Consider the following 26,971-nt stretch of genomic DNA (forward strand, 5'->3'; position numbering starts at 1 on the left):
ATCTGGGATTGAAGAGTGAGAAAGATGGAAGGACAGGACAGGAGAATGCATAGTTGGGGACACAGGAAGAAAAGGTGGCCAAGAGTGCAGTAATGATAGGAAGGTGTGAAGATAGGAGGGTAGGGGAATGAAAGTGCTGTTCATGGGTGGGAAGTAGAAGGTGGAGGAGGGACAGTGGTATAACAGCTTGAGAGAAGGTAGAAAGAAAAGAGGTTGTTGCAGGGGAGGATTTAGAAATTGGGCAGGCTAAATAAAGGGCGTGGGGAGTGCTTGGATTGAAACCATGCAGAGCAATGAATGGAAGAGGAGAAAGAGAAATTAGTCAGGCAAGCAGGAGAGAAAAATTATGATGCTGGAGAAAAACAGGAAGGGATGGGGGGGAGTGGGAATAAGTGGGGTGGCTGTGATGAGCAAGTCCTAGAATGTCAGTGGTCTGCAGAGGGAGACTGTTTGTTTGTTTATTTTGATCAGCTGACTGTGTTCAGTGCTTAAATGGTCCTGTGTACTATTGTAGCATTTTAGCTTCCTGCCTGGCACGACTTATGCTTCTAATTATCCTCTTCACAGCTCCTCTTTTTCTGGCCCACATGCTGTATTTTGATTCCACATTACTCTCAGAAATCACTTCAAAGAAATTCAGCTGTTTTCTTGAGAAGGTAATTAAGAGGAGATTTTATTTAAAACCTTGTGCGAATGTTGATCCTGTTTGCAAAGTCAGCAAATGTATGTTTTGCAAGGGAATTTTCCTTTTGCCTGCAACAAAAGGAGCAGTTCATTCAGTACAGCAATTCTGATTCATAGCATGTAAAGGACACAGCTGATTTATTGTCATAAGCCGATACTCAAGGAATCGTTTTAGTAACATTAGCCACCCAAATGGCCGTGCTGTAATATTGCTGTGCACTTGTATAGCATTTTTTCATCCAAGAATCTTACAGTCAAGTAAGCCTGTACCTGTGAGGTAGATGTTACACCCATTTTACACATGAGCAAACCTAGGCACAGAAAGGTGATGACCTACCCAAGGTCACATAGTGAACTAGTAGCAGAGCTAGGAAGGAAACCCAGGAGTTCTGTCTGGCACCTCGAGAGTTTAGTTAATACAAAAAGATGATGAGTAAGGTAAATAAAATGTAATCATGGAGTGATGTGCTTATTCTATAGAGAACACAAGTCACGTGTGCTATGTAAGAGTGGAGTCTGTTTTTGAAAGGCTTTCACCAAGACTGATTTTGTTCCTTTTTTATTTGTGGTGATATTCTAATGCTCTAAGACTCTAAGTGGAATTTAATGTTTGTATTCTCTTAGGAACAAGAGAATTGGTAGGCAGGAAGGAAGCCATGAAGCCCATTTTGTTCTATTTAAATGTTTCTGATAAGTTAAAATGCTTCCTTGTAAACTCTGTGTCAGGTTGCATGTAAAGGGTAGTTTGAACGTTAACAGAATCTCTTAAATTGTGTTTACAGAACATTTTATGTTAATCTCACCCTGGTTTTGCATTTATCTGTTGTTTATAGACTTCCCTATGGCATTCACTGCAGTATTACCTGAGCACCCCACATCATTAATGGACTTATCCTCAACACCCATAGGAGGCATGAGAAGTGTCACTGTCCCTACCCCATTTTATACTTGGGAAACTTAGGCACAGATATTGTGACTTCCCACAGTCATGTAGGAAATCGGTGATAGAGCCAGAAATAGAACCCAGATCTTCTGAGTCAAAACCCAGTGCCTGAATCGTACCCATTAGCCCCTTTACTCTGTCCTGTGGTCTCCTTCCTGCATGGGTGGTTTGTGCTTATTGCTTTGTAATGAGGCATTTTATTTTTTGTCCAATTTCCCCTCCATGCTGTAACTGAGGGCCTCCCTGGCTTCTGAGACAAGGGGAGGAACTCATGGAAACTTTACAACACCCATACCCTCCAAGTTTCGCAGGAAAACATCTGTTCTGGGATGAGATGTAGCATATGAAATTTCAAGGGCACAAACTCATTTTGTGGAACTGGGGGGGGAGATTCTGAGGTTTTGAGAACCTAGCTTCAGCTTTAACCCTGGAGCCGTTACATCTGCTTCATAATTTAAATATCCCTGAAATGGTAGAGTGCTTTTAAATCAGCTTTATATCCACCCACATGACTACTTGTGATCTCTTGGGAGATAATGTGACAATTACATAAAGTTTGCATGTTGTCTCAGAACTTATGATCCAAACTTATTTCCTTGGAAGGTTATTGTTGAATCTTTTTGCCTTTAGTGAAGCTAAAGGGTAAGCCCCCTTATGTTAGCTTCCCTAAAGGCACAGAGATTCAACAATAACTTCCAAGGAAATATGTTGCCTTTCCTTTGGAAATCCTCACTTTGCTGTAGCTTTAGACAGGGCTATTTTTCACAAGTGTGATCACTGTTTAGTAAGTGGGGGAATTTTCCTCCAGCATTCTGGAACATAATTTAAAATGCTCTGATCTAGGTAAGAAGGATATAAATTTGCAGTTTTCCCTGTAGATGTTGGCAGGCCATGGAATTAATCTTGGCACAATAGAAACCAGAACTTACTACTGTCACTTCCAGAAAATGTTCTTGCCTAGACCTTTACTAAATAATTATGTAAATTGACCCTACTCTTCTGAACAAAAGAGAGTGGAAGGACTCCTGTGTGAGCAAATATCTGGTGAGCAGCTGTCCTCCACCTCCTCTTGGCCTGAATTCAAAGCCAGGTGTGGCTCTTTTCCTTTCAGACAATATGCACATGGCTTCTAGAGTGGCTTAACGCCAGCCTGCTGACATGCTTTACTGATCTTCTTTCAGAAGAACTTCATTTCTCCCCCCAAAGGAGAGAGGTACAGTATGGATATTCTGTCTGGGAGTGCTACTGTATCATAGTTTCAAGGAAATACATGTTTATAGAGGTAGAAGGGACATAGCATTAAACTGAATCTTGGGTTTAAAAAAAAAAAGGGCAGTTGGAATCAAAATTCTCAAGTTTCTGAAAAGCAAGGGTTGGTGAATAATTGACCCCTGCTGATATTTTAAGGATTTGAGAAGTTTTGGGAGCTTGTGAGGCCCCTGCCCCTGTTTTTCTCTAGAAACTCCATCACATCCAGTGAGAGGCCATCTATGTGACTGGACAACACCACCTATAGTGAAGGGGCAAGTTATGGATTTTTTTAAGATTCTCTGTTTAAAACCACCCTTGCATGTAACACACTTCCTCTACAGCTTTACCATTATGTGTCATTGGATGAGGAATTAAGTTTTTTATATTCCTAACTGAAATGGATAAGGGCATCAAAAACTCCAATAGTGCTCACTGATGTAGTAAAGCAGAGTGCATTAAGGTTAGTGCTATACACTGTTCTCCAGTAATCAATTACATTACGGATGTTATAGGAAATAAAAATACCAGATAAGAAACTCCTCTCACAGGCTGAATTACTTCCTGGTTCTTTGTGGTGCAGTCAAGCAGGCTTCAGTTACGCACACAGGCACCTTTGTGGTACTCTATCTTCAAAACTAATAAAGTTAAACTGAGTTTGCATGACTAGGAGGAAAACCACCTTATCTGCCCCAGTGAAGGTTTGGCAGCATAATAAATTAATCCAAATATGCCTGCTGAATCTACATAAAACAACATGAAAATTGTTTATTTTTTTTTTTAAATCACCATTGCTAAACTGCCCCCAATATAAATAGTTAAATCCCTTTCATTTAATCCTCTTTTTAAATAAAAGTAATTTCCAGGTGGCAGGGGAAACCAGGTTAGAATATTCCCACCTTCTTCCACTTAACAGTGCATCTAGTTGGGAAGGGCCTTGACAAGGGCAGTGACTGCCACATCCACAGCACCAACCCCATCCCCCCCACCCCTTATTGTAAGGAAGCTTCTCTAATGATGCATCAGAAGGACTCTCAATTCACATGCAGCCATGAGGACAAGTCAGAGCCAGGATGTTGGTTCTCCCTGTCTCCAATGCCACACCATGCCAAAGCTAATGTCATAGCAGGAGATTTATAAAGGCATGAGTGGGAGTTAATTAAGCACTCAACTTTCATTTGTCTTTGAAAATCTCCCCCATAAGAAGCAGCATCAACATCGGTTCTATTTGCTCTCAGTGCATAATGCACAACGCTGGCAGCAATGGGAGTGGAGAGTTCTGATCTGGTAACATTTTACATCCTCTTCTCAAAGAGGCTGAGCATTATGGAGGATGAGAGGCAGTGGAAAGATCAGGCTGTTTTGTATCCAGTGCTCTTGTGCCTTTCACACAGGTGTTATGTGGCAGGCAGTGTAATAGGGTTATGGGATATGCGTGTTTGATCTCCCAGAAATCCTGCTGTGGATAAATAGCAATAAATCAAGGCTCCCAGACAAGCTGCTGGATAGCAGTGATAGCGATGCATGTTCAGAGTCTCAAGCTATTGAGCTACATTGGCTCTTTTGTGCAGGTGGTAGGTGTGGTGGTCAGAGAGAATGCAGGGCCGGACCATATTACTCTTGAAGAAAATACCCCAAAAAGAAGCAATGGATAAGAGATCCTCTACCGATCCTACAGAGATTAGATGTAGACAGGTACTTGCAGGACAGTGTGGCAGGAGTGAGAGACTGTGTGTGTGTATTAAATTGAACAGCTCGGATATACAAATATTTTTTCTAAAGCAGAATGTCATCCATATAATGAAGAACATTTAATATGTGTTACAATGTGACATACTTAGAGTTTGGAAAAATTCCAAAAAGGGTCAAATTTTAAGATTCCATGTTTTGTAACCTAGATAATTAAATGGCACAGGCTAGCAGCTTTACAGCTTACCAAAATCAAACATGTCCCAAAGGAACACAGTTTAAACGTTTGCGTCCATAAATCAACTGTACAACTGGGATCATAGTGGGTAACTAAAGGTCAGTTTAACTCAGTTAAGTTTTTGTTTTTTCATATAAGAAAAACAGCTTCTCTTCTCATTATCACCATCCTTGTGTTTTGTCCAGAAAAAAATTCAGAGGAGTTCAGGGTTTAAGTCAAAGATAAACCCACTAAATGGAGTTGAACTGCTCTTAAGTGTTGAATATGGATCATCATCAGCTTCAGCTGTCTCTACCATGGTCTGTAGGAACCCTGCTAATATTTCTTAACTAACAAAACAGATTTTTAAAAGAAACCTACTTTTTATCTTGTGAAGTATAAAATGGGTCCAATCCTGCTCCCACAAAGCCGATGGGAGTTGTTAACCATTCAGCGAGGACAGGATTGGGCCTAATGGCTGTAATTATAAAGGCAGACATGCAATGACGAAAAGCCAACATTCTCTTATAGCTGGGATGTCAGACTAATGTGGGAAAAGGCCACATTAAAAATGTAATGTTGGTGTGTGACCAATGTCTATGAAGCAATATACTAGATCTTGTAGGCAGAGCTCCTACAATGGGAAGTTTGTACAAAGCTCAGAGAGAGTGTACGAGCCTTTTGATGGAACTACACTTTTTAGGCCAAAATTTTAAAACATGACTAGTGATTTGGTGTGTCTGTCTTCGGGTGCCCAACTCATGTTTGGCATGGTGAAACTGTCTCCTTTTCCAGAGCGCACAGGATAGACTATTGCATCCTGAGGCCACCCCTTTTTGGGAAGGGCTCAAATCTTGCAGTAATATATTCCTTAATTGGGCTGAACTTTCATTAGCTTCAATGGATAAGATAGTCTGTGAGTAAAAACTGCAGGATTTATCCTCTGCTGAAGTTCTGACTTTTCCAAATAGTTGCACTAAGCACACAGAAATGAGGACACTGCAGGAAGCCTGCATGCATTTCTGCAATGGGAACAGAACCTCAGTCTTCCCATTCAACCTTTGTCATTTCAACAGAGTAACCAAAAGACAATGAAAGCAGCTCTGTGTGAGACCGGGAGAAGTTTGGCCCTCATGGGAGGAAGCCCATGCTAGTGGGAGATATGCTCTGTGGCTTTCTGTGGATTGTCATCGCTTTATTTTATTTTTTTTAAAGAAAATCTGAGTTCTGAGGGGAATCCTTTAAAAATGCAAATCTCTTCAAAGGAAGATTGTCCCACATTGCTCTCATGAGCAGGGGCGAGGGATAGCTCAGTGGTTTGAGCATTGGCCTGCTAAACCACAGGCTGACCACAGGCTGAAATCCACTGCAATAGCATCTTTGATTAAAGGCTCTTAAAGTGCTTGTAAAACATACACTAAGCCTTGCAGCAACTGCTCTGTAAGGTGGGGCAATGTTGTTAGCGAGTAAAGAATAGGCAAGTTAAAGGCCCCGATTGTGACTGACCCTTCTTTGGATGGGTGGAAGGTTTTCAAAGAGTACATGTTCCTTGTGTGGTCTCTATATAGGTCAGTCACAATTGCAGCACCTGTATGCTGGTGACCCCAGTGTCTGCTCCACTTCCAGGGATGGCTGGCATCTCTCAGAAGATGGGAAGGGAGAAGGGGCAACAGCCCCACAACAGGAAGTAGAGTTGGCCATCCACACGAGGGGGATCCTAAGGGTGGCGCAGTCTCCCTGTCCTCTTGTAGGGAACTCGGTGAGGATTGTGCCTCAAGGAAGGAATCACTCTCCAAGGCACAGTCCCTCCCCAGGATCCCTCCACGGGTGGTGCAGCTCCGTACCATTGCCTGCTGGGCCCGTGGCTGCCTGCCACCATTTGAGTCTAATTGCCTTGCCCAAGGCTACACAGTGAGTCACTGGCAGAGCTGGAAACAACCTTGGACCCCTGGCCCCAGCTGGCAAAGTCTCTTGGTTTTTGGTTTTCTTTTGGGGGCACTGATGTTAGGAGGGTATCCACCACTTCATAAGTGCTTGTGTCTTTGAATTAGTAAAATTAAACTAGCCATATCCTTGAGATCAGGGTACAAGAACATAACTCGATCCACTACATCGTATGGGAAGACAGAGCAGAGCACACTGCGGATGTGTGCTCGCTCTCCAGCAAGTGGCTCTGGAGCATGATTCAGGAGATACTCGCTGTGAGAAGTGGGTGAGTGGCTGAAGGAGCCGGGCTCCTTGCGGGGATCTAACAAAAATGGCGGAATGGGAGGCTGATTCTGCAAATGCCTTTGGTATTGTCCATCTTCACGTTTGCTGTAGGGAAATGGGCCATTAAGAGGAGACCTGACAGAGTGTGTGACTTGCTGTTGGGCCTGTAGGCCTTGTGTGGACTGAGATCTGTCCACAATGTATTGGATTCTCTGACTTTGCGCCGCTGACATTTGCACATTGCAGCGGTGCTCAGGCCTAGGGTGAGCTGGGTGCCTACAAAGATGAGAAGGCAGCTCGCACTGTTGTAAGCACATGCAGTCCAAACTATGGTTGTGATGAGTTACGTATAGATTGTGTCTAAGATTACAGCATTGATGGATACTGTCCATTGCATCCCCTCTCGTAGAGGGGTCTGCCAGCCTATTTGCACTATATATCTTGTCCCTGAGGGATAACTCAGAGAGCTGCTTTTCCATGAGCCTTTGATCTCTCTGTAGGTCTTGGTGTAATACATTTTGTTGGGGTTCCAGCTTACGGAGCGGCCTGTCTCCCCAGGCTCTCGCTGAATGCTCGGTGTATCTTCTTTCCTGTTGCGCGGAATGGAACCAATCCGGTGCAAAGCTCTGAGTGGAGCTGCCGCCACCTGAAGCACCACTGGATTCCTCCAGCCTTTCTATGCCGGCACCGTGGGATGCATTCCCTCCTTGGGCTGTAGTCGGGGCAGCCTTCAGCTTTTCTTCCTCTGTCTCCAAGCTTTGAGAGGAGGCCTTTGTTTTGGCTCGGAGCTCATCAGCCACTGACAGCTGAGCTTGGTGCAATCGTTCTGGGTGGAAAAATTTGCACTTGCTGCCATATGTGCATTTTTTGCCTGAAAGAAAACAAAACAATGAGCTGAGAGGTAGGAGTGGGGCATTAAAGTATCAGACAAATATTAATTTATCTATTTTAGGTACTTAGAAGGGAACCCTTCCCCACAGTATTTGAGCACCTCACAGTCTTTAATGTATTTATCCTCAACACTGCTGTGAGGTAGGGGAAGTGCAATTTGCTATTACTAAGGATACCAGAGGTGCCAACTTGCCACTTTCACCGGGGGTGCTCGATCCCTGCTCCACCCCCAGCCCCGCCCCCCACTCCACCCCTTTCCCGCGACCCCACCCCCACCTCTTTCCACCCCCTGCCCTGGGTGTGCTCTGCCCCCTCCTCCCCAGTGCCTCCTGCATGCTGCTGAACAGCTGATTGCGGCGGGCAGGAGGCACTGGGGGGAGGGAGAGAAGCTGATCAGTGGGGCTGCTGGTGGGTGCTGAGCACCCATTATATTTTTCCCTGGGGTGCTCCAGCCCCAGAGCACCCATGGAGTTAGCGCCTATGAAGAATACGATTTAGTCACAGAGGTCAGGGAAGTCACAGATGCTGTGACTTTACCAGACCTCCGTAATCTCGCTTCAACAACAGGGCCGGAGTGCGGGCTGGTGCCCTTGACCTGCAGCTTTGGCCGCAGCTGGGGCTGTGTGCTCCCCTCAGAGCTGTGGTAAGGAGCTCCAGAAGAAAAACAGGCAGGCATCACTGTGTCAAGTTAAAGAAAACCTACCATAAGGACAGGGCTGCCATCTAGTAAAAGGAAACACTGGCTTTTTGCTGAGGAAATTGTGAAGAGTAGGTCCATGACGGCCTAGTGGGTCATCAGGAGGCATAAACCTGAAACCCAAAAAGAGCATTAGTCACTCAATAGACATCCCTTTGTGAAATACTGCATTTCACTTACATTCCACTCTGGGATCTTTATTTTTTTAATCATTTATTGTGCACAGTTATGACAGAAAAGCCTTGTAACATTTACACAATCCCTATCAAAAGGAGGAAGGATGTACTAAAAATCCACACTCCTCTATCTTAGATCTCTGAGCTGCAGCCACACTCTTTCTGGAAGGGAAATAGTGCTCTTTAGCTGACCAGCCCTACAGGTACCGTACTGCAAGTTCATAGAGCTCCTCTCCTTGCCACAGGTTCTAGTACAGGGGTTCTCAAACTGGGGGCCAGCACCCCTCAGGGGGTTGCGAGCTGTCAGCCTCCACCCCAAACCCTGCTTTGCCTCCAGCATTTATAATGGTGTAAAATATATTTTAGAAGTGTTTTTAATGTATAAGGGGGGTTGCACTCAGAGGCTTGCTGTGTGAAAGGGGTCACCAGTACAGAAGTCTGAGAACCCCTGTTCTAGTATCCGTGCTGGAATCTCAAGCTGCGGAGAGAAAGGGTTGGCATTATGTTGGCCAGGCAATGACGTTGAATTTTCAGGCCCTGTATGATACTTTCGAAGCAACAGAAAATGACATGTTGGTATCTGCCCAGACTCCCTGTGTGCATCTATTTGCAGTGTTTGCAGCACAATGATCTGTGTTTAGCCACCCCAACTCTACAATATATACATATTTTAAAACAGTAGGAGTTGGCAGACTCAAATCCACCAGTGAAATCAGAGTGAAGGCTGATGTCTCATCACTCTGCCATTACTTCATCTTCCTATGCAACACATATGCACTGTATGTAAGAACACATGGATTTCTAAGACCTAGCACTAAGCCTTGGTTGAATACCAGACCTACCTATGAGCCTCTGCATGCAGTGATATTGTGTTATGTAAGTCTTCGAAGCATGGCGAGTTGGAGAACTGATTCCCCTGTCATCTGAATGTGATGTTTTAGGAAGAGCCATCACAGCATGAATGTCAATAACAGTTAGCACTTTTATAGTAATAAACCAATTAATCCTCACAATACCCCTGTGAGGGACTAGCTGGCTGATGAAACAGAGGAAGAGGAGCTAACTGACCAATTTAGGCCACAGAAGTTGTCAGAGTGGATTAGAAACTGAGCAGCTCCTCTCTCCTCATCCTCTGTTCAGAGCACTAGCCCACACATCTCTCAGCAAATGCTGATTGGCCGTAGCTCTTTCTGGTCTATCGGTGACCATGGTTATGTGAGATAGCAACAAAGGGTTGGTGGGGTTGGGGCACATGAATGAGCGAGGACATTTAATTCCCTATCTCTGTGTGTAATGGAACCAGCAGCTGGCATCCTAAGTGTCTCTTAGAGATGAGCAGGTCTGTCCTAATGTGCTTGGCAAAAATAGCTAGACGTATTTTAATTTTTTTTTTTTTTTGCAGTGAGGCTTGTGAAAATGTTCTGACAGCCTTACGAATGGGAAAGGAAGACAAGGGCAAGGAGAAATGTTATGTAAATGTTTGATACCCATTATTAACAAGGGAAGTAACCTGATTGTTAGAGACACAACAGATCTGACCTTTGAGTCCCATTATGCTGATAAGTAAGGGCATGAAGAAACCAAACACCATTACATTAAATGCATTGCCAAGTATTTTAGTGCAGTTTTGGGTGGCTCAGAACTACCAGCAGTCTGATATATCAAAGGTAAAATCAATTGAGCGTACCACATCTCGAGAGGTTTGGTGGCTACGCTATCAGTTTGAATGAAAACTTGCTCTCAGTGCACATTACCCAGCTAAATAAAGGCCTGGACCAGTTGACTGAGTAACAACCTTTTCAGGGGCAGAGAAAGACCTACAAAATTGGGAATGATCTGCACACCACCCAGATTTATATATCTATGATGAATGCAAAAAAATAATGAAGGGATCAGTCGTGTGGGAGACCAGGATCTAATTGCAGATCCTGGCCCCTCTCTGCTGCAGCTAGAAGGATCCTGGCCTCTTGCTGCTGCAGCTACTGTCTGGGAGGAATTGAAAATGGAGGGGAAAGAATTACTCACAAAGGGAGGGGGAGGTTTAACTCACTCTTAACCCAGCAGGACGATTAGACATACTGCCAAGCAGCCAAATGCCTCCCTGTTGCCAGATATCAATTTCATTGTGTCTCTGTCCAAAATCAATGTTATAGTGCTGTGACAGGGAGACACAGGCCTATCTTCATCTCATATCTCTTATTCTCTGCACTAGTCGGGCTTTAGGAGCAACATGGGTCCTAGATCACCTTTCAGTAAACCTGAAATAGACAAATTCCTCAAGGAGTTACACAGGACCTTTGAGACCAGAGGTGGGGAAGAAAAAACTAAAGACAGGATGCCCTAGCAGACTCTCTTAAAAATACACCTGCTCCCTTTGACATCAATTAAAGTTGCACTTATGGGTTGAATTTGGTCCACAGCATTCAAGGATGTAAATAAAAGTAAAGACAATTGTCCCCTACTTGTCACTGACAAAGGAGTACATGAGTAGCCGCTTCTCTATGAACCACTTCCACTCAGGATTCTCACTCTGGAGGTCCCGGTAGTTGTCATTGGACACAATCACCCCATCTTTCTCATGGGCCACTTTAATTATATAGCGATCGTCGTAGCAGACCACCCGCCTGCCTTTCACCTTGCGGGATGGGGTGTACACGAGAATGGTTTGCTTTGCAAGCTCATCAAGAATGTGCTGATCTGAAAACAAAAACAAGAGGGAGGAAAATCAGCGATTAGCGTGTACCAAACATATGTAGGAGTCCTTTAAGAATCTAAAAGCATCTTAAAAATAATAAGGGTTTTTAGGTACCTAAATACAGACTCAGGACCCTAAGTGAGGGATGTGATTTTTTTTTAGCGGCACTGAACTATTGGCATCAGCAGGAGCTGATGAGAACTCAACAAAGGTATAAATTAGGTAACCTTTCTAGGTGTTTAAATATGGACTCAGGAGCCTAGCCTTAGACATCTATTTTTTTGAAATCTGGGCTTAAAGGATGATTAAGCTGTGATCCTGAGCTACGCTGAGCACCTACAACTCCCCCCAACTGCAGTGGGAGCTAATGGTGCTCTCAAAATCATCCCCTCATATGTGAGAACCCACCATTAAGCAAGCCTCTTTAGGAGGTAGCCAATTTACATATCTGAGACTGCGGATACTGTATTACTGAATTACAAACAACAGAAAATGTCTGGGTGGTTCAAAATCAGTTCTGAACCGATAACAGGCTACATGGCTTATTGTCAGTCATTCCTGCTGTTGGCTCTGTAAACATTAGGGCTATGCACACAATTTCACCTGTAACAGCAATTTTATTTCTTTTCCCTCTTCCACGTGGGTCTGTCTTCTTATCTAGAAGCAGCAGCACGATCGTAAGCTCAGTGTTCTTGCTGATTCATTTTTGTACACTCATTTCTTCTCCGCTCTCTGCCCCTCTGTGCAGATATAGGCTTTGGCTAACATGTTTTATATATTTTACACAGTAAGTGCCTATATCGGTAATGACATAACCGAAAATGTTGTGGATTGGCTGTCGTTTGTGTGTTGCAACTAACTGCTGCTGGAGAAATGTCACCCTCAAGTAATACAGCTGACAGCTATACCATACATCATAATGCAGTTAAGCGCTACCAGAGATTCATTCTCCTTTAGCTCAACTGGCAGAGGTCTGTGCTTTTGAAGCAAAAGATTCTGATGTCTGTCACACATGCTACATAGACAGCAACAGCATATACACGGCCACGGATTCATCACTGAAACACCCTGAAATGTGTGCCTTGCTGTCTGCTTCCATTGTGCTGCTTTCTCTCCAGGAGAGAATTGCATCAGATTCCTCAAGTCCCCAATGCCTACCCTTTGCATGACATGATAGAGGTACAGTATTGCTATAGAAAAGGTTAATTTGTAATATATTTCAGATTGTTCTTGGAACACCCTGTCTACCTGTAATGGGGCTATCAAATCGTGGTGCTTCCTTTCTCCACGATGGGACAAAGACCTTGATGTCTTTGTGGCCTCTCTCCTTGAACCAGTCCACTGCCAGCTGAATCCCCCGGCATGAGAACACTTCTTTGTTCCCATGGCTGCAACCAGAAAAGAGAGCGGGAAATAGGTTAAGATTCAGGAAGAGGTTCATGCAGCTCTTGGAAGCTGAATTAGTAATACAAGGTAATCACAACATCAGCCCCAGCACCTCTTAATGATAGCCATGGAAGCCACCTTTACATATTGAGCAGAGAGCCCCAGCTGCACAACTTCAAATATATCTTCCAAAGGAAGAAGTGACATTTTATTTGCACCACAACTGGGATGTTTTCAAGGACAAGTGCTCCTGTACACTAGACTTCAAGGGCAGATGTAATTGGGGAGATACTCTCCCTCTCCCTCACACTGACTACCTCAGCCTCCATGTAGAGATGGACCTGTGACATAAAGGTTGGATTCACTTTAGTCCATGTGGGGCTGCTCTGGACTCCCCTTCCGGTGTAGGCTGGTGTTTTGAACAGAAAGTGCTCATGGTGGGAGCTGAATCGCAAAGCAGCAATTTTCTCCTCAGAAATAAAACTTCTTAGGCCCTATTCTCTTGCTGTGCTATGTTAAGATGATGGCCAGGGTGGCTGCAGGTCACTCTTCTCCAGCTGACTCTTTGAGAGGCGTGGAGGACACATGACTGGAAATCCCCACCACCCTCCCAGCAGATTGCATGTGTAGGTGCTCCCTGCCAATGACTCCCCATCAGGGGACAGGACCACCATGTGGGGATGGGAAAATAGGAGACCCTGTGCCCTAGACCACTTTAATCTAGCCCAAATTGTTGGATTTTGTCTGTCCAGGCCAGAGGCCAGGGGAAAACCTAGGAAGATCTGTTGTAGCGAACCCAGTTATGGAAATCGGCTAAAATTCAGCATCAGTCAGGATGGCCTAGGGAAATGATGTCTGAGAGAGCCTGTAAGAGACTATATCCTTGTTCAGTTTCTTCACCCTGCCCCGTAAAGTTCTTGTTTGTCATTATGGCTTGTTTAAATTTGACTACATTGTACATTGAAGAAGGTTTAAATTTGACTAAACAGTACACTGAAGAAGGTAATTTCGTTGCTCTTAACCATCTCTGCACAAGGAAATAAATGTACTGTTTTCATATATAGTAATCATCACACACAGATTGAACCCTATGCTACGGTCCTGAAATGGAAAAACATATCCACACCCACGCTATCTACAGCAGCCTCACTTGTGTACTTTGAACTCTCTAGATCATATCTCCACAATCATACTAGTGCTTTCAACATTGCAGAATACACACACTAATTATTAGTCTGTTGTTATAGTTCTACATCTGCACCCATCTATAGTGACATGAAAGATAGGTTAGAAATGTTTATATAATTACTGTCACAGGTACAGAGTACATTTATCTTCCGAACTAACAAAGGCATGGAAAGTATCATTTTATGCTGAATCATAAGTGCAGTAGTGAAATGATTGATTATCCCAAAATGATAAAATGGAATTTTATGGAATGGAATTTAGGGGGAGCCACCCAGCTGCCTCTGAAGGAGCTGTGGTTACAGGCCTCCAATACCAGAAGCCTACTTCCCCATTCACTTACACCACTGTTATAGCCATGTACCGTCACTCTGGATTTACTCCAATGCAGATGCAAAGAGAATCAGACCCCAGGAGTTTGTGTTTGGCATAGCGAGTATAGCAATAATACTTAGCCACCTTTGTAAAATGCTTGAGGTTCTGTGGATGAAAAGCTCTAAGGATTAGTACTGGATAAGCAGTGATGTTATTACAGTGAAACAAAATAAAATAGAGTCAGGGCTGAATTACCCAGAATGCCTTCCTCCACCTGGCAGCTTGAATATTGCTAGACATACCTGCGCATAATAAACTACATAACCACTTTTTCATTTTAATATGCTTGCAGCTGGTAAGATTCTGGCAGTTCCCTTTTCAAGTTGGGAAGGGATATGTTTGTTGTTTTAACAACCCTGCCATCAGGAGCTCTGCTGTAGAGCTCCTCTCCCCAGGCAGTCTAGCTCATGGTTAATATAGTTTGTGACTCTGTTAGCGATGGGGATGCAAACTGTTTTTCAACCATCCTACTCAGGTTTGGGAGACAAGAGACAAAGACATGTTATTTCCCCCCACCATATATATAGAGATGGCTTGATACAGTACAGTGCCCCATCTACTACACCACATGATCTTTCTGTATCATGTACCAATGAAGTTTGTCACCAAGATGCTAGGATGCCAAAGCCCCTTTTCCAGCATCACTGGGAGTGTTTTAGCTAATAGCACCTTCTAGAGCCATCCAGTGATCTAATTAATTTTCATAGATTCTAAGGCCAGAAAGGACCACTGAGATCATTTAGACCAGTGACTCTCAACCTTTCCAGCCTACTGTACCCCTTTCAGGAGCCTGATTTGTCTTGTGTTATACCTCACTTAAAAACTACTTTTGGAAACCCATTTTGGGTATATGGCCTAAAAGCTCAAAATAGTAGCAACATTGCAACCAAAACCATCTACTGCACCTACAGCATAGCATCACTGGTTTTGAACATTTCCTGTCTGGTGATCTCTGAAGTAAAAGATTATGCACACAGCAGACCAGGGAGAGCTCTGAATTATGGAGTTGCAGTCTAATTCCATCGCAGGATCCTGCAAAGAAAGATGGTCTTGTGGTTTTCAGGTGAGCCTATGCACACCTGTGTTGTAACCCAGCTGTGATAGTGACTCCTTGTATGACCTTCAGCAAACCACTTAACCACTCTGCAAATTTACTTAGCTACCTTTCAGAGAGCTAGTGGGGACTCAGTAGTTAGCACTTTTCACTTTGAGTCCATTATCAGTATTAAGTACTGTAACGTGGGCATTAATTTCAAGCAGTTTGTGAATTCACTAGAACCTTTGATGATGGCGATCCAGCCCCTAATTCGAGATTGTTTTGGCTTTTTTATTTTTTACTATGCAGTACCTGTATCCAACAATAAAAACCAAGCTCCCTATTGCTTTACTTTATTGTTTAGCCCAGAACATGTGCATATACCCCCTGGGCTACAGTGATTCACTCTCAACTGGCCTAACACAAGGAATGAAGAATCAGCTGTTTAATCAACAACAAAGTCCCTTCTCCAAAGATCCTAAAACACTTCTCCAAAGCTCTTTGGGACATCATTTAAAACAGCATTTTCCTCCTCATTAGTACTACTGTGGAGCCACATGTCGGTATCAAAGCCCTCTCACTGTCAAGTCACGACATCATCAGTGGAGTCCAAATTTTCCAGCAACTACACACTAAGCATTATGGGACACTGCCCTGCTCAGAGGCATACTCAAGTGACAGCTGCAGTGGAAGACAGCTGTACAAGGGGTGAAGGACAGGTTGTTGGCTTTCCCCCATTGCCCTTGAAAACCTTCAGGGATCTGTGAGGGCAGAGGTCCTGCACGGAGTCGGGGCTAAATGGAGACTCAGCACCAATGAAGATCCTGCAGAAGGAGTACCTGGCAATGGTGGAGGTAGTTCAGGGGTCTGAAGGTTGAGAGTGGTTTGGGGCTGATCTCAGGGCCTGGTGAAGTAAGTGAGGAACCTGTGGCAGGTTCTAGGCTGAGTCGGAGGAAAAAATGAGAGGGTAGAAAATTCCAGTTTTGAGCAGGAGAGCCGAAGCTAAAGCATGTGCTGCTCCCTCCCTACTTGCCTAGGGGATGGGTCTCCCATGCTCATACCCAGCCTTCTCTCTCCTGCCTCGGGGAGTTGGTTGCTCCCACCATTCTGCCTGGAAGATAAATCTTCGGCACTTCTCCCTCCATCCAGAGGAAGAAGTTACCAGGCAGGGTTCTCTTTCCTTCCCCAAGGGTCAATCTCTGGAGGGGTTTTCTCCCTTCTCACTCTTGCTTCCCAAGGATCAGGCTCCTTATATGGGGAACTCCCCCTCTCCCCTTCCCAGGACTGAAGATGCTGAATGGGAAATCTTTTTTGTCTGTTCCCCCTCCCCACCAACAATGCAAGAAAGGAGAGCATGCCAAGGAGTCTCCTAAGACGATGTCATCAAGTAGGGAAATGGGAGTTGGTTGGATAGGAATAACTGACAGTCAGTGTAGGTTTAGAAGGTGATTGGTGCTGGGCTTGATGGCCTTGGAGGTTAAGGTCACTGAAGTAAACGATGAAACATTTGGATGTTTATCCAGTACTAACTCTGAACACCTGGAGTTTCCATCGCCAGCTTTACAGGGGTGTATAATGCAATGTTGGTGCTAGTTGTGTGTCTCCTGTGTGCTCAGCTGCGTTTTTGCCACAGTAACTGGAGTATGTATATTTTTAAAAATTCTACTTCTCATCCTAGAAGTGGAACACAAACTATTTACAGAGAGAAAGGAGATTTATTTCAGTATTAAAGTCACAACTGAGCTGATAAACACTTGGAAAATGTAATATAGTCCAATTCCTATAAATCATGAATCAAAACCAAAACACACAAGCCAGGGATGTTTTGGGGTTGTGCTTGTAAAACCAAAATGATGATGCTTGAGGTTTTGGCAAAACCAAAATCCACATTTCCCCATTTGAACTGCTTTCTGCTTCTCAGGTCAGTTAGACTCTTCACTCTCTTTCTTGAGTCATGGTCACCTGATTTACAATCCAGACAAAATGGCAAAAACAGTACAAGAACTAACCATGTGATCTACTGAACAAATACAAGATTCAATCAACTGAAATACTGTGCTGCTGCTTATCTGGACTTCTCCAAATGAATCTGATTTTTGAAAACCAAGTATAGTATTTACTTTATCTGGTCCTCCAGCTTGTCCTGCCAATGCCTCAGCATATTGATTTAGATCTCCTGGATACTTGTGTGTAGCGATAGCATGACCTCACTTAGGAACTAAAGTGAAGGGAAGCCTTGTGAAACATATTGCTACAGACAGTAGAGGTTAGGAGTTAGTTTCAAAATGGTGATCAGAGGTGATCATTATTTTAAAAATCAGCTCATGATACTGAGGGAGAGCAGGTCCATGAAATAAGCTACAGCCCCATGAACAGAGATATGAGATATCCTCACCAAGCATCTTGTGTGCTTCACACATAAAGGAGAGCACAACTTCAGGCTGGATTCAAATGCAAAGTTACTGAGAAATGGAAATCCCTTGTAGGTATCAAAATGGAAAGGCACATACCTCATAGCAATGTTGCTGCCATCGATCACGATAGGTCTCAAGTGACTGGAAGAATCGCTTGCCTCTTCTTCTGGCTGCTTGGGCACTGCCAGCCTGCTACATGACCCCCGGGGGACAAGTTTTGGGAGAGGATGCTGGGCCTGCCTCTCCTGAACCGCAGGCCTGCTACCTACCCGAATCAACTCTTTTAGCACATCATCCTCCAGGGCCCCTTGGCCCAGATTCTCCAGCACTTTGCAGATGTCCTGCTTGCCATACCCCAGCTTGCAGAAAAACTCCATCTTGCCCAGGTGCGCTTCCATCTGCACAGCAGATACTTCCTCTGGGTCTGGGCTGTTACCAGTCGGCAGGATGTGAACCTGCCAAGGCCAGTCTCAGCAGGCTTTTCTGTTCCCTTTACTTAATGCTTTTGTTCTCTCGGCTGCTTTTTGCTGGCATCAGCTTTAGAGGTGGGGAAAAGATTTTAAATAATACAGTTAAATGTGGTAGCCAAGGAACTGCTCTCTCTCTCACACACGTTCAGTACACAGTTACACCTGTACAAGAGGCCAGTCTTATTAGGTCCCTTCTGGCTTAAGAGAGAGCCTTAGCTTTTCCTCAGACACCATGGAGGTTCTTCTGTTCCACTCTTGTTAGAAAAGCACCCCTGTAGAGCATCCAGTTTTTGTCAGCTTCTTGGGGAGAGTGGTTGAAGACAGGCATTGCACTACTCTCATCTCACAGGAAATCACTTAGAATAAAACATAACTGGGGATTTTCAATTTGCTCAGTGTGGTTAATGAACCATAGATAACATCGTTCTGATTTCAATGGAGTGATCTCAGATGTCATAGCAACTCAACAAACATGGCAAACTTCATCTAGTGGCAAAGAGGGAGTGTATTATTTTCAGTATTACTTGGAACTTTGAAAACAGGTTAGCACTCATGAAAAATTCTGCTCTTGTGAAACTGTTCAGGTGAAATCACTCAGATGTTCCGCTGATGCCTGACTTAACCTGTTGTTTTTTTAGTACTAGCTTTTCTGTCAGGGAGGTTTTTTTTACTTGAACAAAAAGAGTTTACCCTTACAAAGGTGTAGGTGTAGCACCTTGAGCCTAAACTTATTTGAGCAGTTTTAATTTCAGTTGGATTCATTGTTGAGGGGCTGTGGCGAGAGGAGCAGACTGAGTATGCCTGCCTGAGAGTAAGCTAAGGTAACGTAACTTTCTCCAGCATTCGCTAGGAATGTTGTACTGGGTCTTGCCCTGGCATTTTTCTGAAGGCCTACTGCCACTGCAGCTCCATGATGGAAGCACTAGTTAAGACTGGCATTTTAACCCAACCTCATCTCTGCAGGAGTGAAGGCCGACGTTTCCTTCCAGAGAAGCTGAGCTACTTTACAACAGGAGGCTCTCTTGGGGGCAAAAGTGGATGGTAGTTAACTTAGAGCTTCAACGAATCAGGGTTCACCTGTAATACCATCTTTGTCTCAGCACTGGGCTTTTCAGACTTTTCAAAAGCCAAGTTCCTTCCCTGATGAGTTTGCACTTTAAAATATGGTCGTTGGCTAGCACAATGAACAAGGTGCTAGTGGGCCGAGACCACTGGCTGTGAGGCCGATCAGTCCTGTGTCACTGAGTTCTTGTACGCCCCTGCTGTATGTATCCTACTGTTGTCTCTCATCTTAGATTCATATTGTAAACTGCTCCTGGCCGGAGCCAACTTTTTTGTTCTGTGTTTGTACAGCACCTAACACGGTGGAGTCCTGGGCCCTGCCTCGCGCTCCTAGGCACAATGATAATATAACTAATTATAGAAGAGTAGTACCCCTTGGGTACCTGCCCTCACATTGCTGCCGTCCTCACCAGCGGCTAGTCCCAGGTACAGGCTCATGTGTTTGCTGCAGGCTTTGCATTAAGGAGCCAGGCTCCTTATCCCAGGCCATGGAGACTCGTGCTTTTGGTTCCATGGGTCCTGGGCTCAATCCCCATGTCAGTCACTCCAGCCAGGGCATCACAACATGTGTTGTGACCTAAGTGGGGATTGGGGGTGCTGTGGCTCTCTGGAACGTGGTCTGAGCTTCCCTGGCCAGACCCCATCTGTAACCCACCCACATCTGCACTGTGGCTCTGGGCTCCCCCTAGTGGTCCAGCCATGGACAGAGGATTGGAGTCTGCTAGCTCCTGTGAGCTGTGCAACCTGGGTCTTTCCGCTCAGGCACCAGAGGAGAGGTTTAGGCTGTTTGATCCCAAGTTCCTGGTTTCAAGCCCTAGAGGATTACACTTTGGGCTGGGAAAGCAGAGCAAGCAAATTGCCTTATTGAATAGATTGTGTGTGTCTCCTCCCTCCCTGCTTTTAAATGAGTAGCAGAAACGGAGGGGTCAAGGGGCACATTAATAGTGAAAATACATTTCCAAGGGAACTCCCACTGAATGTCCGCTCGGAACTGATCGGTAAGGCCACCGGCTTCTCCCTCACGCTCCCCTCCAGACTCACTTCTGCAACATCTCCACTAGCTGACTAACAATGTATGGGCTATGGGGCAACTGGGTATAGTCAATGGGTAGAGACTTCAAACAGACAATGAGCCCAACCCTCAACTTGTGTAAACAGGGTAGTTCCCCATGAGCTACCACAATTTACACCAGCCAAGGTTCTGTCCCACAGTCACTTCTCTTTGAAGCCCCTGATCTTACAGAGAGACCCTCACAGCTGGATATTTGTGCCAGAGGAGTGAATGGGGCTCTGTGTAGCTTGAAAGCTTGTCTCATGCCCAGAGGTTGGTCCAATAAAAGGTATTAACTCAGCCATAAATAAAAGGTTTTGGAGCCTGAGGTTGTTCATAGCTGGCATTAAGCCAGAGCAGCAGTCAGTCTCCTCTGACTTGCATGCTGCAGGGCCAGGAGTGCGTGGACAGCTTTATACCACTTTAGCGCTCCTCTCCATCCCCAACTTGTGCTGGCTGCTGCTGAAAAGGTAGCTGTACAGCTCTTGAAATGTATCAGCTACCACTAATTTGATTCTTACCTGTGGACATTGTCTCCACAGGAAATTTTAAGAACTAGTCTTAAGACGCTAAAAATACTGATCAAACAGCCTCACAGAATATTTGGTGGGAGGCTAAACCATTTGGTCATGCTGAAGGATTGTGTGGGTGAAAACTCAACTTTCTCCTCTACCACCCTCCTGCGTTGGCTGAAATGAATAAAAGTGAAGAGTTGTACTCACAGAGAGCTCTGTGACTCGTCCGATACTATGCTTTGAGTCACCGGCTGCCTTGTCCCACTGCTAATGCACCAGGCTGGCGTCTGAGCAATGCTGTTCCCCACAAGGAAGTCAGCCCTGTATTTAGAGGCTTGTTATAACTCTGATGTCAACTGAACGCAAACAAGTGCAGCAAGCAGGCGACGCCCCTTGCATGTGATCATTTTACTTCCTCAGTTGGTTGGTTAATATAATTGAACTACAAGTCCTTAGACTTTCATTTGTTTTGCAAAAGAAGAGGAGGAAACTAAAGGTTTGAAACAACAGCTTATGAGTCACACATGGAGAACCCAACAGCATTCAGTTAGCAAGAAAGAGAAAAATAAGTTAATCTAAAGTCTCAAAGTGGATGTTTACCAGGTAATGTGTTTTATCAGAATGACGGGGGTGGGGGCGGGATAGGGAGAAAGTAAAGAATGATTTGTACACCACACTGTCTCCTGAATTCCCCATTTTGTTTCATTTCCTAATGACCCACATCCTGCAAGCCCTTAGCCAGGTGCGTCAGTGGTGGAGAGGAGCTGCTCAGCAGGCCTATGATATATTTATAAATTCACTTGGCCATCACAGATAAGCCCAGAGCTCTTTACTGAAGGATTCCTGAACTCACACATTCATGTAGACAGACACACTACTCTCTCCAGAGCTATGGTGGGAGATGCCTTCCCACTATAAACATGGAGTTCTTTCATCTCACGCCGAATGCTGCCATAAGCAAACCACTGTGCCTGACACTTCACTGGCAGGGAGGGACCTAGCCTATGGGAAATATCTGCAGGGATGGTTAGTAGCTATGGGGGGGGTCCCAACAATTAAGATGGATTGAATCTCTGGAGCACTGAAGTTGCTGCAGCTGGCTCCTGTGGGAGCACGGGCCCAGGCCCCAGGCTGCTGCAGAGGGAGGGGGTGAAACAAGAAGGAAGCCTGCTCTCTCATTGTCACACAATAAGGTCTCAACACTAGCCTGCATTTTATGGCCAGTGTGGCTATTTATTTTATTTATAAAACTTCAACTTTAACTGACTGAGGCCCACCGCGTTGTACACAGACACGGCCCTAAGCTGTTAGCCTGCACGCTCCCTTCTCAGGGCCCTCCAATTTGTTCAGTACATGCAGGTGTTATACAGCTAGTCTTAAATGAGCCTGTGGGGCTTTCGCCTCTTTGTATGTACAGCACCTAGGACAACGGGGCCCAAGCCTTTTGGCCCAGCCATAATATAAAGTCAGCAATTGCCTTGCTGTTACTGTAAAACCCAGGAAACTCATTCCAGTACATGGTGACTGGAGCTGGTTTTTATTTTTTTAGAAGAATGATGAAAACTCTTACTGTGAAGTAGTAATAGTGAAACAGTGCCTGGGGTGGGTTGTTTCTGACTATACATAGCTGCGGCTGCAGCACATTCAGTGTCTGATAACCCACAGCACAACAGAGGAAAGGGATTTCCCCCCCCCGTTTTTACAATTCTAAATTTTCAAAACACCAGCTATTGCCCCATGACAAGCTCACCAGGGAGAAGTGTAACTAATTAAAAAACAGACTGTGCCATTAGTTATCACTCGTGATGGCATCGGGCTGTTTTCTCATTCAGTGTAACAGTACAGCAAAGACTGTGTGATATTAGCTGCCCGGCTTGCTAGTGCCTGTCCTGGCCCCAGTACCGCCGAAGTAACAATGAACCTTAGTTCATTTACCTAAAGAATTGCATTGCTTTGATCAAAATGTCTTTCCGAGTACCTTCTCGTAGAGACAAGGACTAGTAGACGTTCCCCTCTTGAGGCCGATTGTTTTTGGATTTGGGAATTTCCTGCATTGTGAAACAGCCAATATCTTCCCCCAGAAGAATGTTTTACCATCCTGAACCTAAAGTAGCTCGTGTTTGACACTGCTATGAGGTAGCGGACAGATTTTTGTGTGACTTCAATTGTCCCTATGGTCTTAGAGGACCGTGTACATTCTTGGTGTAGATTCCTCAAGTGAAATGCAGGACCCACTGAAGTCCATAGTAAAATTACCATCAACTCATATAGGGATGGAATTTCACCCTTGAACTTGAATTAAAATGTCTTGGCTTTACCTTCTCATTTGTAAGTGTATTACTGAGGCAGGGTGTTCAATCATAAGTACATACAATTTGCGCTATTGTCTGAGACTGTGGGTTCTGAGCAAAGAGATTCTAAATGGCAGGATCGAACATTAGGGCCTGACCCCAAAGCCCACTGAAGTCAATAGGAGTATCTCTGGGCTTTGAATAAGACTGAGTGCCTTGTGTCAGTTTATAGCAAATCTAAAATACTTCTGAAAGCAAGACACCTTGATTCAGGCCACCTGCTGATGACAGGAAGTGACTGTGGAACTTCCACTGGCACTATTATCACTCGGTAAAATCGTTTGGTTTCTTAAATTGCAAAATGACAGTCACCTTCCTTCACTAGGGGCACAGCAAAATATTATTTTGTTTGCTAATAAAAAGGGGACATCTGATTTGTTATCAGTGTTACAGCTACAAGAAACCCTGTTCTGGCCCATGCTACCGGTTTCAAAAGAGAATACTTTGCCAGAAATCTGGTGCAGTTTGAGGGGACTGCATGATAGACACACTTCGCTCTTTCAACCAATTTATGGAGCAGCATTGGAGGTAGGCTGCCAACAAAAACAAGCACTGCATTTAAAGCCAACCAAGGGGGACATAAAAGGCTATAGAAAGTGGTGATTAGTCAGAAAAGAGAGGAGAGCCCTCCCCTAGCCTGGCTGGATATAAGTTGGCCTGCCCCCAGCAAAACTAAACATAACGAGACAAAGCCACTAAACTCATCACGACCAGAATGCAACTATTTCAGGCCCAGGCCATTGCCAGCAGTTTCACTAAACAGGTGTAGGAGGTTTTTAAAAGATCTTCTTTTGATGCCATCAGGATACACATTGCCTCGTCCCCTTCCAGGAGCAGAAAATTCTTAGGCTTCTTGGAAAATGTTATGACCCCATTGCAAGATTTATCAGAACATGACCAGAATTTTTTTTTAAACTGTTATTGCACCACTGCTTTAAAGAGCTAGCAGAAAGATTTTATTCCTGTTTTTATAGCCGAGTTGTTTTTATACCCCAGAGTTTTCTATCATACTAACTTAAGCACCTCGCTCTCAACCAAAAAGTCCCAAACAAGCTTCAAGTTGAAAAGTTTATTACTAGTCAACCCGAGATTTCTTAAGTGCTCCTGAAAACATCCTTCAGCTTTAAAGATTTGTCATAACACCTACAAAATTCACGGTTACTTTTTTAATGCAGACACAGTGCATTACATTAAGACCATCACTTCAAAACAAAACAAAAATCTGACAGTAGCTAGAGCAAAGGTGTTCAGGCAATATATCACATACAACAAGCATTTGAGTGACCTACTGTCATTTAACATTTTTCAGATTGTTCTTAGCCATCAGGGTATTAGGCGCTTTTCAGAACTAGCTCCCTGCCCCAAGGAGCTTACAGTCTCCGGCTCTGATTTTACACTTGACAGTATGCTCTCAATTGCAGGATTAGAGACTAATTTTAGACCTGACAGACAGAGCAACAAGCCATGGGGAGACGAGGAAAGAAGAGACACACCAATAAGATCAGCTGGTTACTCAATTAAAGCACATGCACATTTTGGTGGTGCACTTAAACATATTTATCAGAATAATTACAACTCATTTTTATGGACATCAGGCAAAAAGTGAGTCTTAAGAATCCATTCGAATAGCGTGCGTGAGAGAGAGGGGTAAGTGACTTGTAGGATAGAACTGGGAGGACCTCTCATGCACAGGGGGAAGTATGGAGGAATAACTTTGGCAAATGCCCCAGTTAGTATTTCACAGAAGGGAAACACGATATGATTATAGCATTTACAAGTCGGCATTTTGATTATAGAAAACTGAGCTGGATTGAGAGCTACTGAAGCTGCCAAAATATGAACTGACAGAGCTGATCATACTAGAGCAAATTCATAAAATACTAAATATCTACCTACGAAGATCAAAACAGGAAACCATCAGCAAGACAATTGAGATGAAATACTAAGGTAAAGAAGGTACCTGGAAGAGTATAGGATGACCGATTACTTGTGGATCCTCCCTATCACATCATCTAGAATAGTGCACCAACCAGCCCCAGAATGCTAAAAATCAGGCTCCTCTCATTCCCCACCAATACGTCACAGGTGTAACCTTAGGCCTCTATTTTGAGACCCTGGCTTCCTGCAAATATTTTTAGTGCATTAACACCAGCACTGGCAGGTGATTGGGGGTTTGAACATAAACATTCTCTCACCTATGTGTGCAGCTGTTATGTGTGTAGAGAGGTGTCTACAAAGTTGCATGTGGACAAGAGCAGAGGACTTGAAGCTCCATTGAAACTCAGATCTATAACTCCCCATCGCCATGGAATAAGATACTTGAGAGTGTGCTACTGTACTTTAAAGCTGTTTAAGGAAAAGGGAATTCTATAAGGAAAGAAGAGGGGAAACCCCAAATCTTGAGCTCAGAAAACTGCACTGATGCCCTGGAGTGTCTGAAAAATTCCCCTTGAAAAGACGTCACAGCCACAGCTAAGTGAACGTAAAGAAGCTGAGGTTTCTGCTCCGAGGTTTGTGGTTTTACAATCAACATTGCCAGGGAAATGGATTATTTAAATATCATGCTCATCAAGTGTCAGTATTAATCCTGAAGTTGAAGCTATCGTAACTGACAAAAATGAAAGAACAGTAGGGAAGTATGAACGCAACATGATTAGAATGAGTCAGCTTTCTTAGGACATACAGGGCATGATTATGGCCTATTATTAAAAGAAGAATCTTTCTCTACTAAGCCACAAAACCACCGCAAGGACAGTCATGGTGTGAAATGGCTGGTTGTCTCAGCTGACCTTGCAACAGAGGTCAGTTCATCTACACTGTAATGTTACTTCTGAACGCACCGGACAACATGAGCATGATCATAGCAATGGATTCCATTTATCTCATAGTGCTTAGAACTTGTAGCAGGAAGAGTTTGGATATTTTCCAGAATAGCAGCCTTCACATAGTGAGACATGCTGGGAATTGAGGTAGGTATGCCAGAATTTCTCAGCCCCATTTGGCATCTCCTAAATTTAGGTACTTACATTTGTATTTAAATCATAGAACAGTAGGACTGAAAGGGACCTCAAATTGTTCATCTAGTCCAGTCCCCTGCACTCAAGTAATTACTCTGTACCTCTGTATTGAGTACAGTGACTTTTGCACATTTGAAAGGCAGCATGGAAAGTTTGCACTGACACCATCAGTGCGATGGATAAAGAGTATCCAAGATCATCAATCCATCTCTCTTCAGCAGCATTAATTTCAGATACAGCAAGCATTAAGAATAAGAATTGTGTTAATAGTTTTAAGTGTTTACTAGACATGTGGTGAAAAAAGAAGCCATTTCTGTCTTCAAAACAAGAGAACCTTTTTCAAGGAATGGATTTTCTTATAGCAAAGTAGGAAGTGACAGACAAAACCCAACTCCCTTGTATTTCTTAGGGCTATGAGAAAACCATACTGCTCAATCGGTCCCACTCTGGACGGTCTGTTGTAATACAATCCAACAGTCGAATACCATGTGCTGAATCCCACCCTGACTGATCACTGTTCCTAGCTCTGGGGGTCTCAGGGTAGGTCTACACCGCAACAAAAAAACCCCACTGAACTGAGTCTCAGAGCTTGGGTCAATTGGCTCAGGCTGCAGGGCTAAAAATGTCTACACTGCAATTTGGGGTGGGCTGGTGATGT

At 44.2% G+C, this 26,971-nt stretch overlaps 1 protein-coding gene across 1 annotated transcript; it reads right to left on the reverse strand.

The window, feature by feature from the left end:
• Positions 1-3,973: 3,973 nt before the first annotated feature.
• Positions 3,974-26,931, reverse strand: ZC3H12D (zinc finger CCCH-type containing 12D). Its single transcript, XM_073337600.2, has 6 exons — positions 21,153-26,931; positions 17,944-18,384; positions 12,700-12,839; positions 11,219-11,453; positions 8,587-8,693; positions 3,974-7,863 (listed from the first exon to the last, which is right to left on the reverse strand). Exons 2-6 carry the CDS (start codon positions 18,243-18,245, stop codon positions 6,806-6,808), a joined length of 1,842 nt encoding a protein of 613 aa, XP_073193701.1. The 5' UTR covers positions 18,246-18,384; positions 21,153-26,931; the 3' UTR covers positions 3,974-6,805.
• Positions 26,932-26,971: the final 40 nt, after the last annotated feature.

Source organism: Lepidochelys kempii, chromosome 3 (genome assembly GCF_965140285.1).
Source record: "Lepidochelys kempii isolate rLepKem1 chromosome 3, rLepKem1.hap1, whole genome shotgun sequence".
Taxonomy (NCBI): domain Eukaryota; kingdom Metazoa; phylum Chordata; order Testudines; family Cheloniidae; genus Lepidochelys; species Lepidochelys kempii.

Excerpts from the sequence above, each read along its gene's own strand:
- ZC3H12D (XM_073337600.2), bottom strand. The coding sequence starts at position 18,245 with ATGGAAGCGCACCTGGGCAAGATGGAGTTTTTCTGCAAGCTGGGGTAT. Across the intron at positions 8,694-11,218 it reads TACTCCTTTGTCAGTGACAA|GTTTATGCCTCCTGATGACC; the intron begins GTAGGGGACAAT and ends TTTGGGTTTCAG. Across the intron at positions 7,864-8,586 it reads ATGGCAGCCCTGTCCTTATG|GCAAAAAATGCACATATGGC; the intron begins GTAGGTTTTCTT and ends GTTTTCTTTCAG.